General features: G+C 44.3%; 1 protein-coding gene across 3 annotated transcripts in view; it reads right to left on the bottom strand.

Annotated features, from left to right (window-relative positions):
• Window positions 1-14,704, bottom strand: part of unc79 (unc-79 homolog, NALCN channel complex subunit) — a 76,321-nt gene that overhangs the window by 9,005 nt on the left and 52,612 nt on the right. For all 3 annotated transcript variants that reach the window (XM_087146989.1, XM_087147075.1, XM_087147024.1), the window contains 9 exons: window positions 12,295-12,420; window positions 11,494-11,676; window positions 7,385-7,550; window positions 6,262-6,443; window positions 5,632-5,814; window positions 4,509-4,930; window positions 2,510-2,650; window positions 1,220-1,258; window positions 588-703 (listed from right to left, as the gene is read on the bottom strand). In XM_087146989.1, coding sequence (XP_087003115.1) covers window positions 588-703; window positions 1,220-1,258; window positions 2,510-2,650; window positions 4,509-4,930; window positions 5,632-5,814; window positions 6,262-6,443; window positions 7,385-7,550; window positions 11,494-11,676; window positions 12,295-12,420 — 1,558 coding nt within the window. The remainder of the gene's footprint in view (window positions 1-587; window positions 704-1,219; window positions 1,259-2,509; window positions 2,651-4,508; window positions 4,931-5,631; window positions 5,815-6,261; window positions 6,444-7,384; window positions 7,551-11,493; window positions 11,677-12,294; window positions 12,421-14,704) is intronic.

The following is a 14,704-nucleotide window of genomic DNA, read 5'->3' as shown; positions in this document are numbered from 1 at the left end:
GTATGCTCAGTGCTTGTCCGAGAGCTTGCGAAAAAAACCTCACAAGCTTACTCGGGTGGGACTCGAACCCACGACCTCCTGCTTACTAGTGCAGATGTCTTAACCACTCGACCACCGAGCTTGCCGGGGTCGGCTGGCCGGTCCGAGTCAAATGAAGCAGCGGGTACCGCGAACTATTTTCAAGATGTATTTTTGCGTTGGGGAGACGGGCAAACCCGTTATATATAATTGAGTATGACTCATGTTAAGTGAGGGCGCACACTCAATCAAACCAGTGCATACAGTTCAAGATGGCAGAAAGATAGACATTTTCTGGTTTCCCAATATGATCCTGTACCCCTCAAAATACATCGAGAGTTAACACGCGCAAATGCAACCTTAGGGCCTCTGTTTCACATAGATCCAAATGGCAACCAGTGATCTAACACTGGTTCACTGCCACCACAACCCGCCTAATGGATGGAGCAAATCAGCATTGGGATCACTGATTGTGATCCAGATCCATATGGAACAAACAGACCAATAGATTGCGATTGCCACACATCTGTTTGCCAGAGGCTCCAGTGCTATGTTTGGTTAGACTATACCTTCGATCTTGCTGAGGAAAAGCTGGGGGAAAATGCCGTTGGGAGCGAGCTGATGCAAAGTACAGCGGAGGAACTGCTTGGCTACAGTGCAGCAATGGCCTGGTGGACTCCCAATACTAGCCAAGAGAAATAAAAAATGAGACATTTTTTAGAAATGAGATGTCCTTTTTCCACTGCACAAATTTTTCAGACAATTTGCCATACATCCAAAATTTAGTATTTATAACCGCATCAGACAAGCATGAATTGAACTTTCCCATCTTAGCAAAAGGCATGAGACATTTTAGAATTCCACTTGGTAAACTTTGAAGCAAATATAAGGACAAACATGGCCTCATCACATTATTACAATTCAAATTAAATCTGAACTCCTTTTCTTTGGGGCCACATCTAGAAGTTAACATCTACTTTCAATCAAAAGACTGAACATTGACATCAAAAGTTGCCCTATAAACATGTAAAAATTCAACATTAAATGTAAATGGATTTGTTCACTCAATGACATCTCTATGTGACAAGTACTACTTTTGTGTAAAGGACCTTTCATCTAGCAAACCCAAGCTGACATTGACTTTTAATAAATGCCATCTCACATCGGTGACAATGCAGACACTTCACTGCAATTTTCTTACCTTTCTGCTTGCCAAGGGGAGAAGATTCCACTAGCAATCCTAGCATAAAGAAAAAATGGTAAAATAAAATTTTTTTTGGTTAACCTTATGAATTAAAACTGACGGTAGAGGAATTTCATATAAATTTAAGCAACAATGAAAAAAGAGCTGAAAAGTCAAAATCTGTCTGTAAACTCAAGTGTCCCTACATAATATCAGCCTGTGTCCAAGCAAATCCAATGTAACACCGGCCAGCCCAGTAAATCCAATCAACTTAGCTCCATCTACCAGGCCACTTATTTGTTCTGAACCCAATCCATAACGGTCCAACCCAACCGACATGACCCAACCCACCAATCCAGGACAGAGCAGCCCAGTTGAGTCCAGCACAACCCAGTCGAGTGCAGCCCAATCCAATCTAACTCCAGCCCAATCAAGTCTAGCGACAGCAAAGCGCAGCCCTGACTAGCCAAGCTGATCCCATCAGAGTCCAACCCTACCCAATCCAACTCAGGACAGCCAAGTTCTACCAGCGAAGCCAAGGGCAGCCTATTTAACAAAGTCAAGTGCAGCCATGTCCACCCCAACCAAACCCAGCCAATCTAGGACAGCCCAAACTAACCCAGTCCAACTAACACCGTCCCATCCCTGAACCATCCCAACCCAACTTATCTTAACTCGGCCCTAGTCAACCACATCCAGTCTTGCCCAGCTCAGCCAAGCCAACCCAGCCAAGCCAACCCAACCATGCCCAGCCTAACCAAATTCTGCCTTACCCAGCAAAGCCCTGGCACAAACCTCCTAACCCAACCAAACTCGGCCATTGACAATCCCAACTAACCATGCCATTCCAGGACAGCTTAAAACACAACCCAGCCAAAACCAAGCTAACGTAGCTTATTACAATCCAATCCTACTTCAACCCAACCTAATCTAATCAAACTCAGCCTAGCTTGGTCCAACCAAGCCAATACACAGGCTGATATTGGCCCAATCCTCCAAATCCAGCCAAACCTGGCCAAGGACAGCCTAACTGAACCCAGTTCAGGGTGGCCAAATGCAACCAGCCAACCCAATTAGATCAATCCAAGCCAATTCCACCAAAACAAAACTCAGCCCAGAACTGCCATTCCAACCAATGTTGCCTCAAACAAGCAATTCATACAAACATACAACCCAGCCAATAAACCAGGCACCAATCTCCCAAAAATTGCAACTCAAACACACCAAACCCAATATTACTTAATCAATCCCAACCTAGGCCAGTAGCCAGGCCCAACCAACCTTACTCATCAACAGTCAGCCCTTTACCTTGCAACCACTTGCAGCATCTCTAAGAGAAGAGGAGCTGCCAACTCAGGGTCCCTGTGGACAAGTGCAGACAATACCACAATGGCCAGCGACACAGTGTCATCATCGTACTCCTCCAGTAATACACCGCAATCAGTGCATCTGTCACACAAAAATGTCGAAAAAAGAATCACTTGAGTGATCAAAATAAAACAAGTGTAAAAGAGATGACAAAATAGGTGCATGCAAGGCAGGTAGTTAATGGGACTATGAACAGCATTTCAGATAAGCTGAAACCGATCGTGGCCATCTGTAATTACCAATACACAATGTGTGATACCTTGACAAGCATGATCATTCACAATAGCCATACAATGTATCTCAGTATTTTTAAATACAGTTTTTGCTACATCAGTAACCTGAATACTGAACTATATATTTTATTAGTTTTGCAAACTCAGAACACTTCAGCTACAAAAAACTAATTACATCTTTTGTACTTCAACACCGTTCTTAATTTATGGTCAAACTTTACCAAAACTTATGAGATCGACTCCACAGTGACCATTTCTATTTTTTACCTAGTTTTTAATTTTTTTCATCAATTCAATATATGCCCAAGGTATACCCCCAAAGTATTTCCTTCTACTGAGGAGATGTTAAATATTGCATGTTCGTAATGCAAAAACCCAGGCCACTGATTACTGTACCCACTGGCTACATCGTTTGGAACAAGCCAGCTCAACTTTGTAAATATAAGAGCTGAGTGTGTATGAGACCTCTGAACTAGTGGGCACAAGGTAAATAGTTTATTCTGCATCTGAGAGAAACCTCGTTAGTTTGTCTAAAGCCTAGCTCACACTTTCATGATTTTGGCTCCACTAGCCCCCTATTTACAAAGTCTTGATGAAGCATGGCACGCAAGGATACATGTATTAACCACTACCTGCCAGGGACTCCGAAATCGGAGCCGTATGGTTTATATGCGTGGCCGGGGTCTCCGAACTCGGACAAAGGAAACAGGGCCCTGTAACAAAAGACCGTACTCCAAACAAAAGACCAGGCTGCTGGGCATTAACGACATTTTTCACTCTCAAAAGTGGTGATAATCCAGCGTTGTTTTGAAACCGTATACCAGGGTTTGGGGCATTGAGAACAAGCGGATTACCACCGGGGACAAAAGCGCTCCACCACCGCAGCGATGAGCCACACAGCACCGCTGCATGCTAATCTGGCCCCTATTGAAAAGAGGTCAGCAGTGCACTGAGCCAGGTTCCTGAACAAAAGACACTTGTATAACACCGCACAATCTGGGCTCTGTTTACAAGGCTGCAGGCCTGGCTGAAATACTCGGGCATCAATGAAGGTCACCTGTCAACTTAGAGTAGTGCCTAAAGATTACTTCATGCGGCTATAAACGACCGTTAAATGGAATGATGAATTTTTGAAGGATTTTGAAAATGGAAAAAATGATAGTCATGCCGGCCCAGCATCATCAACGTTGAAAACTGCCCCGGCACAAACTGGTTAAAAAAGCATGTGTTTGATTATCCAGAACCTTGGGTGGTCCTTATACCGGTAGGTCAGAAGAGGCTGTTCTATGACAATTCAGTACAAATATATAACACTGTACTACCCTTTGGTACATTTTTCAACGCATATGATACAGGTGATAAATCTTCATTAATATTACAACTGTAAGTGAAACGTGAATAATCATCACTAATATCTTGTATTCCTGACTCTAATGGAGTAGCCCGTTGTTGACTGTAACGTATCATAATCCAACCAAGATGGATCTGCTTCATAATTCGTATAATTGTCCTTGATATCCATAGTCTCACTGCAGAACAACTGTCAGTATCATGCAACTGGGGCCCTGCATTTCCAACTCGTTACCATACACACGTTCACAATTAATCTGGAGCTATCGGGACCAAAATCATGACAGTATGAACCAGGTATTACAACATTAAGTGCACAGTAAAGGACATCCCTAAATGTTTTCTTAACAGCGTACTTTGTCAAAGCCATGAAGTTCTTATCTTCATGATAGCGCTTAGCAGCTGAGTACACACTGCTCTTTTTCTCTGGTGTCTTGGCCTGCTCCTTCAGCTTCTGTGACCTCTTCTTCCCCTTCTCTTTGCTCTTCCTGGTCAAGCCTCCCTTTGTGATGCCAGCGTTGATGCCCCCTCCAGCACCAGCTGCCGACAGGTCTAGGCTCAGCTCACCCTGCTTGCCTCCCCCACCTAGCTTATTGTCGATGCGCTGTGACAGGGCGTTGGAGGAGATGGTGGCCACGCCCATCTTGCGCTGCTTCTTGGAGCGGAAGCGGGGCTGGAGCTTGCTCTTCTCAAAGGGGGAGAAGAAGGACTCCACCTTGGCTGACATAAGGCTGGGCTCCAGGGCCTGGCGCTCCACTTTCGCCATCTCGGTCACAACCTGGGGAACAGGGGATACCAGCCAGTCAAAATCTAACCATCTGTAGACTGAGGTTTAACACGTTCACTGCCGCCAATAATTTCAAAGGGGTGTTCCCATTTGCAAAGCGTTTTACGCATGCGTGCATATTTAACAGGTACCTTTTAGGTGTCTGTTTGAACATGAGCACTTTACGGAGGTACACCCTCCACACTGGCAGCAGCCTATTTGTTGTGTTCTTTGTTGATGCCAGTGCATTCAATTTACATTCCAATAGCCTTCGCTTTCCTACGAGTATGCTCATAGTGACAGAATCCAGTGCACCTGTAACTAAGAGTACACTCGTAGTCAGCAGTCAATGTGTTAAGTTTCCATTCTCAATTAATCTCATCTCTAAAGGTTTCCCTGTTAAACTCTCCCAGATCCCGAAAAATCCAGCAAAAAGTTGAGCAGATTTAGAATGCTATTGATCATTTAGAAAGCACTGCTTATTCCGCTTGGGAACATCCACCGCTCCTACTGGGAAAAGCAAGTGTTCCTGTATGGGGAAGGTGGTCAACATTGTTGCTCACTTTATTCAACATTGTTGCCTGTTCCCATCGGGGACATAAAAAAAAAACCAAAGGGGCCCAAAGAATTCCCAAAAGAAGTGTTCCAGGATGACATTTCTTCAGAACAGACATTGAAATTTGTGAATGGCAAGAATGCCCCGACTGACTAACCCGAGGGACGGCCTGGACGCTGACCGGCTCCTCCTTGCTGACCATCAGCGCCTTGGCTGGGATGGCTTCCACCTTGTTCAGGGGCTCTAGGGCTTCCACACTCTCCTCATTCTCCTCTTCTACCTCTACGATGGTCGATGCTACAAAGCTGAGGTTGGACTTCTTGATGGGTAGGGCAGTCACCTTTGAGTGTTAAACATCAAATACAATTGCAAAAGCTTGTAGTGTAAAGGCTGTAGTACGGAATCAACTTGAAGCACTTCACCTATCATGGCATTTTGACTCCTGCATACATCTAGTAGTATACACTGAACCACATACACTGAAGAGTGCACAATATTGTATAGAGTGAAATTAAGGTATGAAATTGATGATTGGTGGTTGTGTGCAGGTGGGCTTCCGAAAACTCACAAAACTTTTTCTATAAGTGTAACAATGTGCACCACAATCTACAAATCCACCTACTCTTCCCAACAATGAGGTGAATGCCAATTTTCATTTTTAATTTTTTGAAATCCTGAAATAATTTCAGAATTCGCAAAACGGCGTCCAATAAGTACAAATATTAAGTTCAACCAAACTGGCATGCTTAAATTCATTTTCAGCTGGAAGCAAACAGGGAAAAATTACCTCCTCTTCAGGAACGAACAGCATGTCAGGTTCACACTCCACCTGTTGATGGAGGCCAGCAGGAATCTCCCTGGGAGCCACTGGGATGAGAGGGGAGGAAGGCCCTGCCGAGGCGTTGGAGGACACCTCCTCACCATTGTCTTGTTCCTCTCCCTCTCCTACAGCCTGGATCAGGCTGGACTCTGCGAAGAGATGGAGAAATGGTTACTTCTCTGACAGTGGTTGGGAATTAGCCCAGGCACTGACGAGATAACTGTGCAAAATATAATAATGTGATTTTTTTCTAGGTCTTTTAAATCCCTAAAATGACACGATGGCTCTCCAAATTGGGTATAAAAATGTCAATCTTGCATCTAGCACTTTTTTTTTACAAAGTACTAATGCAGCAAATATGGTTTAAACCACTAAAAATTCATACCTTTGGAGTCAGAAATGCTGAAATCCAGCAAGTATGACAAAACCACACCTCTGTTGCTATTGCATGCATCTCAAGACATGTATTGCAAGTATCACATTCTAATGGTTCAAATGCATTGTTAATTGTTATTGAAATTGTTCTTGCTGAACCTCTATTCAAGAATATTCTGAATAAGAAGTTAGCTTGCTCTTTATGAACTGCTAGCAGAAAGCCATGCGCTTCTATGCAGTGGTTACAACTGGAGCTCAGGGTCAGAGTGCAAAGGTCAAGATTAGAAATGAGGAAAAGAGTTTACACTTGGTGTTCTTTTCCTGCAGTTTTGAGAACTCACTGAATTCTGGTCTTAGGAAGGACAGAGCTGCGCTAGGTGAGCTTGGGTTAATTATACAAAAATTGACTGCTTCAAGTTGTGAAATAAAATTAGCCTCCTGAGGTGATCAATGGAAAATTCTACTTTCTAAAATGCAATGCTCCATGGAACACCGAGGGGGGTGGGAGCTAGTTTTACTGCACCAAAAGATGGTATTTGTTTTATAACGTCAAGCTTAATTTCAGCAAGAACTGATTAACTTGATCTGAGTACATTTAACAGGTACCTGTAGGTCTGTTAGCTATTAGTTAGTTAGGGAAGTTACTTAACAGACTAAATTATGGCATGCTGGGTTCCACACTTCATTCACAAGCAGAGTGACTTTGTGATCTCACCTGATCGTTTCTTCTCCAGTGGTGTGGTAGCTCCCCAGATGTCTTCAGGCGAGGGTGGTTCAGGCCTTTTGGGCTTACATTGGTGCCTCTGTGCCTCTAGGGTGTTGATGGTGATGCGCATGAGGGATTTCACCTCTGCTTTCAGCTCCAGCTGGTCAAAGTTGTACTGTTGGGAGCAATTGAAAAAAAATCAATATAAAGCAGTGGTTTTGTACTGTGTGCAGAGTGTGAAATTACGGTTGGACATCGGACATTTCCAAGCACTTACTGTGTTTGTCCAAACCAAATCAAAGACGCTTAGACAAACTGTCTGACCAACATGTCAATAACAGCTCTTAAAATATCAACACAATATATGGGATTATGGCATCTGATGTATTATTAGTTTTGTTCAATATGGCTGCGTGTGTGGTTCTGGTAGGACCAGGAAAAAAGTGAATTTCGACCCCTGACACTGCACGTTAGAACTCTACCTTGGCAGACCAAAAGCAGGTAATGTCAGAACAAAATTGATTGTGTTATGACATTTTGACCGAGCACATCTTTGGTCTAATTTCATGCTCTGAGTGTGTGTACAATCTTACCACAGAGTTGTAGTTGAGTTCATTGTACAAGTCCATGCAAGTGGAAGAACCATCCAGTTGAATGTCAGAAGTTAGTCAAGTTAGGCCTGTTACTTGTGACAGGTTACTTGTGACTGAAAAGACCTTAACTACTGAACGTCTGCAAGGACTTGCGACTGGTCTTCAGAAAGGACTTGTGATGGACTTGAATACTGCACTGCCTTACAACAATGAAAGAACTTCTTTTTGTGCAAGAACAGTCAATCAAGGGTAAAAACCATCCAGTTGAATGTCAGAAGCTAGTCAAGTTAGGCCTGTTACTTGTGACTGGTCTTGTGAAAAGACTTAACTACTGCACCTCTTGCAAAGACTTGCGACTGGTCTTCAGAAAGGACTTGTGATAGACAACACAATGAAACAATGAAATTACAATGAAAGAACTTCTTTTTCTGCAAGAACAGTCAATCAGAGGTTCACCACAGAAGATGGATCATCTTTACAGTCACGGTGCAAACTAGTGAAAGCACTTTGTAAGTTTGAATGGGAAGTGTACGCAGGTCTGCAATGCAGTTAATAAGTATACCACCAAATTTCTCTGGCATGATTGGTTGTCCGAAGTAAGGAACCAGGCAGAGTTTGTGATTATTCCATTCACAAAAGCCACACAGCCACTGGCACTTTGAGTACTGCTGATCAGAAATGAAGTGTACAATATGCAGACACAGAATAACTAGAACAGCAAAGCTGCCATAGCTCGCTGCTTCTTATGAATTTGAATTTCTTTCCTGTAATAACAGCTTATGTTAAGAGACATCCAAGTTATATAAATGAAGTCCACCCTGTTCTGGAATGCACTATTCTGTCATCAGGGTAATTCGATTCTGTCTTCGAAGAGAGAGCATGCCCAGATGACCACAGCAAAGAACAGAACAATTCCTATTTTCTTTCCCTTTCATAAAGATTATGCAATCAAATCCCTCAAAGTAAATCAACATAAAACCATCAACAAGGGAGATAGGCATACAAAGGCTTCATGATTCTTTAAAGGAGAGAGCAATGCCTAAAGAATGTGGGCCCAGTACAGTCAGACTAGACCTGGATGCTTAGATAAGCAGTGCATTTGTGAGTTTGATGGATTGTGTATAATTAGATTCCTCTAATATATCAGTTTTGCACTTTGCATTCAACCCAATCATCCTATCCTCTACAATTCTACCCCATCATCCCATATCTACCATGCCTACTTTAACTCCATCCCTAATCCCATCTGTCTCCAATCCCACATCCACCTTCTCTTTCCATCTATATCCTACTCCTCCCTTCCATCATTTTGTCCATCTCCTAATTTGCCCCACCCTCTCATCCGATTCATCTCTTACTCTTCCCCCTCCCATCACCCTATCCATCTCCTCCGCCCCCTCCCCATCATTCTATCCATCTCCTACTCTGTCCCCTTCCCATCATCCTATCCATCTCCTACTCTTCCCCCTCCCAATCATCCAATCCATCTCCTACTCTTCCCCCTCCCATCACCCTATCCATCTCCTCCGCCCCCTCCCCATCACCCTATCCATCTCCTACTCTTCCCCCTCCCCATCATCCTATCCATCTCCTACTCCACCCCTCCCCATCATCCTATCCATCTCCTCTGCCCCCTCCCCATCATCCTATCCATCTCCTCTGCCCCCTCCCCATCATCCTATCCATCTCCTCTGCCCCCTCCCCATCATCCTATCCATCTCCTACTCTTCCCCCTCCCCATCATCCTATCCATCTCCTACTCCACCCCTCCCCATCATCCTATCCATCTCCTCTGCCCCCTCCCCATCATCCTATCCATCTCCTCCGCCCCCTCCCCATCACCCTATCCATCTCCTACTCTTCCCCCTCCCCATCATCCTATCCATCTCCTCTGCCCCCTCCCCATCATCCTATCCATCTCCTACTCTTCCCCCTCCCAATCCTCCCACCCATCTCCTACTCCACCCCCTCCCCATCCTCCCATCCATCTCCTACTCTACCCCCCTCCCCATCATCCCATCCATCTCCTACTCTACCCCCTCCCCATCAGCCTATCCATCTCCTACTCCACCCCTTCCCCATCATCCTATCCATCTCCTACTCCGCCCCTTCCCCATCATCCTATCCATCTCCTACTCCACCCCCTCCCCATCATCCTATCCATCTCCTACTCCACCCCCTCCCCATCATCCTATCCATCTCCTACTCCACCCCCTCCCCATCATCCTATCCATCTCCTACTCCACCCCCTCCCCATCATCCTATCCATCTCCTACTCCACCCCCTCCCCATCATCCTATTCATCTCCTACTCCACCCCTTCCCCATCATCCTATCCATCTCCTACTCCACCCCTTCCCCATCATCCTATCCATCTCCTACTCTGCCCCTTCCCCATCATCCTATCCATCTCCTACTCCACCCCCTCCCTATCATCCTATCCATCTCCTACTCTTCCCCCTCCCCATCATCCTATCCATCTCCTACTCCACCCCCTCCCCATCCTCCCATCCATCTCCTACTCTTTCCCCTCCCCATCATCCTATCCATCTCCTACTCCACCCCCTCCCCATCCTCCCATCCATCTCCTACTCTTTCCCCTCCCATCATCCTATCCATCTCCTACTCTGCCCCTTCCCCATCATCCTATCCATCTCCTACTCTGCCCCTTCCCCATCATCCTATCCATCTCCTACTCTGCCCCTTCCCCATCATCCTATCCATCTCCTACTCCACCCCTCCCATCATCCTATCCATCTCCTACTCCACCCCTTCCCCATCATCCTATCCATCTCCTACTCTGCCCCTTCCCCATCATCCTATCCATCTCCTACTCCACCCCTCCCATCATCCTATCCATCTCCTACTCCACCCCCTCCCCATCATCCTATCCATCTCCTCTGCCCCCTCCCCATCACCCTATCCATCTCCTCTGCCCCCTCCCCATCATCCTATCCATCTCCTCTGCCCCCTCCCCATCATCCTATCCATCTCCTACTCTCCCCCCTCCCATCACCCTATCCATCTCCTCTGCCCCCTCCCCATCATCCTATCCATCTCCTACTCTTCCCCCTCCCAATCATCCAATCCATCTCCTACTCTTCCCCCTCCCCATCACCCTATCCATCTCCTCCGCCCCCTCCCCATCATCCAATTCACCTCCTACTCCACCCCTCCCCATCATTCCCTTCACTCCTTATTCTGGCTGTCCCATCATCCCACTTATCCAGCCCAACCATTATGCCAACTTTATCCACCATTTCATCCACTTTATACATACATGTACCTTGTCCCAATGATCCTCCTCCTACATGCAAAAAAAGTACCATTCAACCCCAGAAGACAAAAACAGACCCTGTGGCAGACAACTCAGTGCCACAGATGCAATTTCTCCACACAGTATAATTTTGTGCACATTCAGATGAATAACAGTGCTACTGTCTCATTCTGCAAGAATGCCTTACAACGGTGGCTTAAGTGTTACACATTATGAAGGGGCCATGTCTGGCCCAGCCTTCAGCCTCACCTTGTACAGAATGATGAGCACCGACATGAGCCAAGAGTGCCTGCAGTGGGGCTCCAGGAACCACAGGGTGTAGTCATGGGGCTGCATGTCCTGGGGGGACTTTTGGGGTGATGGGGAGTAGGCAAAAAGCTCCATAATCATGGGCAGGAGAATGTTGCCCACCTTCACGTTGTGGTCCAGCATCTGCAGACACACAAGAAGAAACAATCAGGGTTATGAACCATCTTGAAAATGCATGGCTTTACCATGACTAAGTCAAATAAGATGTTCATTTGCTATGCTGACACTCATTTGCTATGCTGACACTAAGCAATCTTGAGTTTAGTTACACGAGAAAATCCATATTACTGGTATGTAGGTCAACAGGAGTGATTCAGTTCACTGTTTCAAGCAAGGAGATTGCCGGAGTGAGGGAATTGGACATGCCTTCAACATCTCCTGTGGGGCTCTGTTGTTATTGCAGAAAACCTCTAACATTGTACATGTATACTCTTTTCAGTCAACACATTTCATTACTGGTATGTAGGTCAACAGGAGTGATTCAGTTCACTGTTTCAAGCAAGGAGATTACCGGAGTGAGGGAATTGGACATGCCTTCAACATCTCCTGTGGGGCTCTGTTGTTATTGCAGAAATCCTCTAACATTGTACATGTATACTGTTTTCAGTCAACACATTTCATTAGTTTGTATGTGTACTTACATGCCCTTAATATTTCAGTAAATTTGGGAACATGGGAAAAAAGTGGGCAGTGTATTATAACTGCCTGTACATCCCAGGGCCTGAGGGAGTGCTTGGATACCTTTGGTGCTCCGGCCATAAAGGCATAGAAGACAGCTGATTCCCTGAGCTGCTGGGGTGCTAGGATGAAGCACTTCTCCACCTGATTGTACCCCATGAGAACACTGAGATGACGCAGCACAGTGCTCTGCCCCCAAAGGAAAAAAAAGATACTTTACCGCAAGGTATTTCACAATGTATCCCATTCCCCAACCATCCTCAATCCTTCAAAATCCTCCGGGCAGTTTTGGAGGATTGAGGCTGCATGGCAAAATTGCATTACCGATTACAAAACGATGCACTCTTTCAAGGTTGTGGGTTAGACCTTGTGTTGCTTATGTTCAGCCATGCATAAATTCATGCCCATGTTATATGTGAAATCCTCCATACTGCTCCCGGATACCATTCACACAGCCTCAACATAATGAGGAATTGGTGGAGGATTCTGAAGGATGGAGGCAGTGGGTACACCCCTCCACAGAACATCTTCAAGAAATGTCACAGGAGGATTGAGGATCCATTTTTCTCATGGGGGCAGTTGGAGGGTTTTGAAGGATTGAAGGTGTATTCTAGCCAACAGGGCCTAGGTGGTCCGGGTTAAGGAAACTGTTAATGCCAAAATGCTCTAATTTCCAGATTTTCTGAGTTTCAAGTTTTTACTGCATTGTACCAGAGGAAGCACTAATCATCAAATCTGTGATATATAAAGATTTTTTTTATACTGGTTCAGCATGTCCCCCCCCAAAAAAAATGACCAAAGTGAAACCAAATGATAAAGGGAAGAAAGAATAAATGTTGTGATAAAAGTAACTTTTATGGACCTGTTTGTCAAATGAATTTGCATGAAGATGGAATCTTCTTTTTCAATTGGATTTTTTTTCATTCAAATATTTGATGGAAGAAAGACAATGGAACCATGTGATGAAGAAGAAGTATAAAGTCAAATAATAACCTTCAAAATTAAATGAAAAACAGAATATAACACAGCCGTGGGAGAAATGAGGTATTTACTCATGCAAATGAACAAAATATGGAAAATGGCGAGTCAACTTAGAAAACATGAGCTGAGGATGAAACAGATGAGGGTTAACAGAGGGTTATGGTGGACGATGTTTACATGTAACAATGGTCTGGTGTCAGTGTTAACATACAGTGGCATGATGTACACCGAGTGTTGTACAGTGGAGTGAGGGTATCAGCTTGTTGAAGGATATAGATGGGAGAGGTGGATAAAAACTAAAATTGACCACAGACAACAGAGATGCATCAACTGTAATATGATGCATTCCTTTTTGTTAGGTTCCAGCTTCAGAGACAAGTGAGACACCTTTAATCACGTTTGTGGAACACAAAAAGTGTCAGAGGTCCACAAGAAAAGCATCGTCTTTGATTTTGGTTTGGTTTGTTTTTTTGTTTTTTTACTTTTTATGTTTTTTGGTTGATTTATGCATGCAAGTGTAAACAAAGGAAAACCATTTAATAGATAAACAATGTAAAATACCAAGTCCATTGCTGGAAGGTTTGAACACTGACGATGTTTGGAAGATTAAAGGTTATTATTCTTGTGAATAAAGGCAAGAAGTTCCCTGAATAGAGGCACTGCCATTTGGAAAGAACTGATATAAATATAACCAAACTGCTCATGGTATTAATGAAAATAATACCATAATAATTTGCATCAAACTCCCTTGACTCGGGGCCAAATTCAAGTTGGAGTTTTGACAACTGAGAAATCAGTAACATTCTAGTTGAATATCACAGGATTTTTTTGGGGGGCAGGGCTGCAATGTGGTACTTCTGCCACAGCTTCTTGGAAATTGACCGGTAAATTACAAGCAAAAGAGCATGCGGGAATCCTTGGAACAGATGAAGTTCATGTCTATGAATTTTCAACGCAATCACAGGATGATTTGACAGAGGACAAAATTTTGAAAAAAAATCTGCCTTTGTTTCTCCTCTTGACAATTCAAACAAGTTCACACAAAGAACCCTGTACTAACGAACTGGCACCTAACCTCCAATGTCAATCACAACGTTGTACAAGTATACCAAATGCTGTACTGGACGACTTAACACATGGGGACGTAGACAGTGTACAGAACGCAGACAACCCATGACGAAATTGGATCAACAGCAAGGTGTACGCTATGTTACACTTACAGACAAATCAGGTTGAATATTATCATTATACAAACACTTTGTACATAATATCACCTCAATTAATGACACCTCACTCTTCTGACATGGCTGAGTAAAGTGGCAGGCAATATAAATCATTCGCTGTCATAGAGCATTTTTACACACTTCTTCAAATCAATGCCTGCCCCCTTTCACTTTTTTTTCAAAAGAGAGAGATCCCATCAAAATCATGAACGACAACAATGCTACTGGCATTATGGGGATTTCAAAATCTGGACTTCATCCCCAGGGCT

The sequence above is a fragment of the Acanthaster planci genome, linkage group LG01 (genome assembly GCF_054643075.1).
Source record: "Acanthaster planci isolate LZ-2023a linkage group LG01, COTS_SCS, whole genome shotgun sequence".
NCBI lineage: Eukaryota > Metazoa > Echinodermata > Asteroidea > Valvatida > Acanthasteridae > Acanthaster > Acanthaster planci.
Note: the sequence above shows the minus strand (reverse complement) of the source record. Positions and strands in the feature narration are given on the sequence as shown.